Source organism: Aptenodytes forsteri, unplaced genomic scaffold, assembly GCF_000699145.1.
Source record: "Aptenodytes forsteri isolate BGI_AS27 unplaced genomic scaffold, ASM69914v1 Scaffold188, whole genome shotgun sequence".
Taxonomy (NCBI): domain Eukaryota; kingdom Metazoa; phylum Chordata; class Aves; order Sphenisciformes; family Spheniscidae; genus Aptenodytes; species Aptenodytes forsteri.
In genome coordinates, this window is record NW_008794371.1 from 840,753 (window position 1) to 840,994 (window position 242).

Consider the following 242-nt stretch of genomic DNA (forward strand, 5'->3'; position numbering starts at 1 on the left):
GGGGGACCAGGGGGACAGGAGGGCTCCGGGGGGGTCAGCAGCACCAGGTGGGCACCAAGGACACTGGAAGGGAATTGGGGAACCAGAGGCACTGCCTGGCACTCACAACCCCTCTCCCCGCAGGTTCTGCCTCCACCCCGGGCTGTCCGAGGACCTGGTGGGCACACACCCGCCCGGGGCACACAGCCTGGTCGCCGTGTCCGTAGGGGAGGGGGGGGGAGTGGGCTGCCCGCCGGTCGGGC

The 242-nt window shown here is 72.3% G+C and overlaps 1 protein-coding gene across 1 annotated transcript in view; it reads left to right on the forward strand.

The window, feature by feature from the left end:
- The window catches only part of TLCD2 (TLC domain containing 2), a 10,406-nt gene that overhangs the window by 6,883 nt on the left and 3,281 nt on the right, over positions 1-242 (forward strand). Inside the window, exon 2 of the mRNA XM_009287572.1 lies at positions 124-204. Coding sequence (XP_009285847.1) covers positions 124-204 — 81 coding nt within the window. The remainder of the gene's footprint in view (positions 1-123; positions 205-242) is intronic.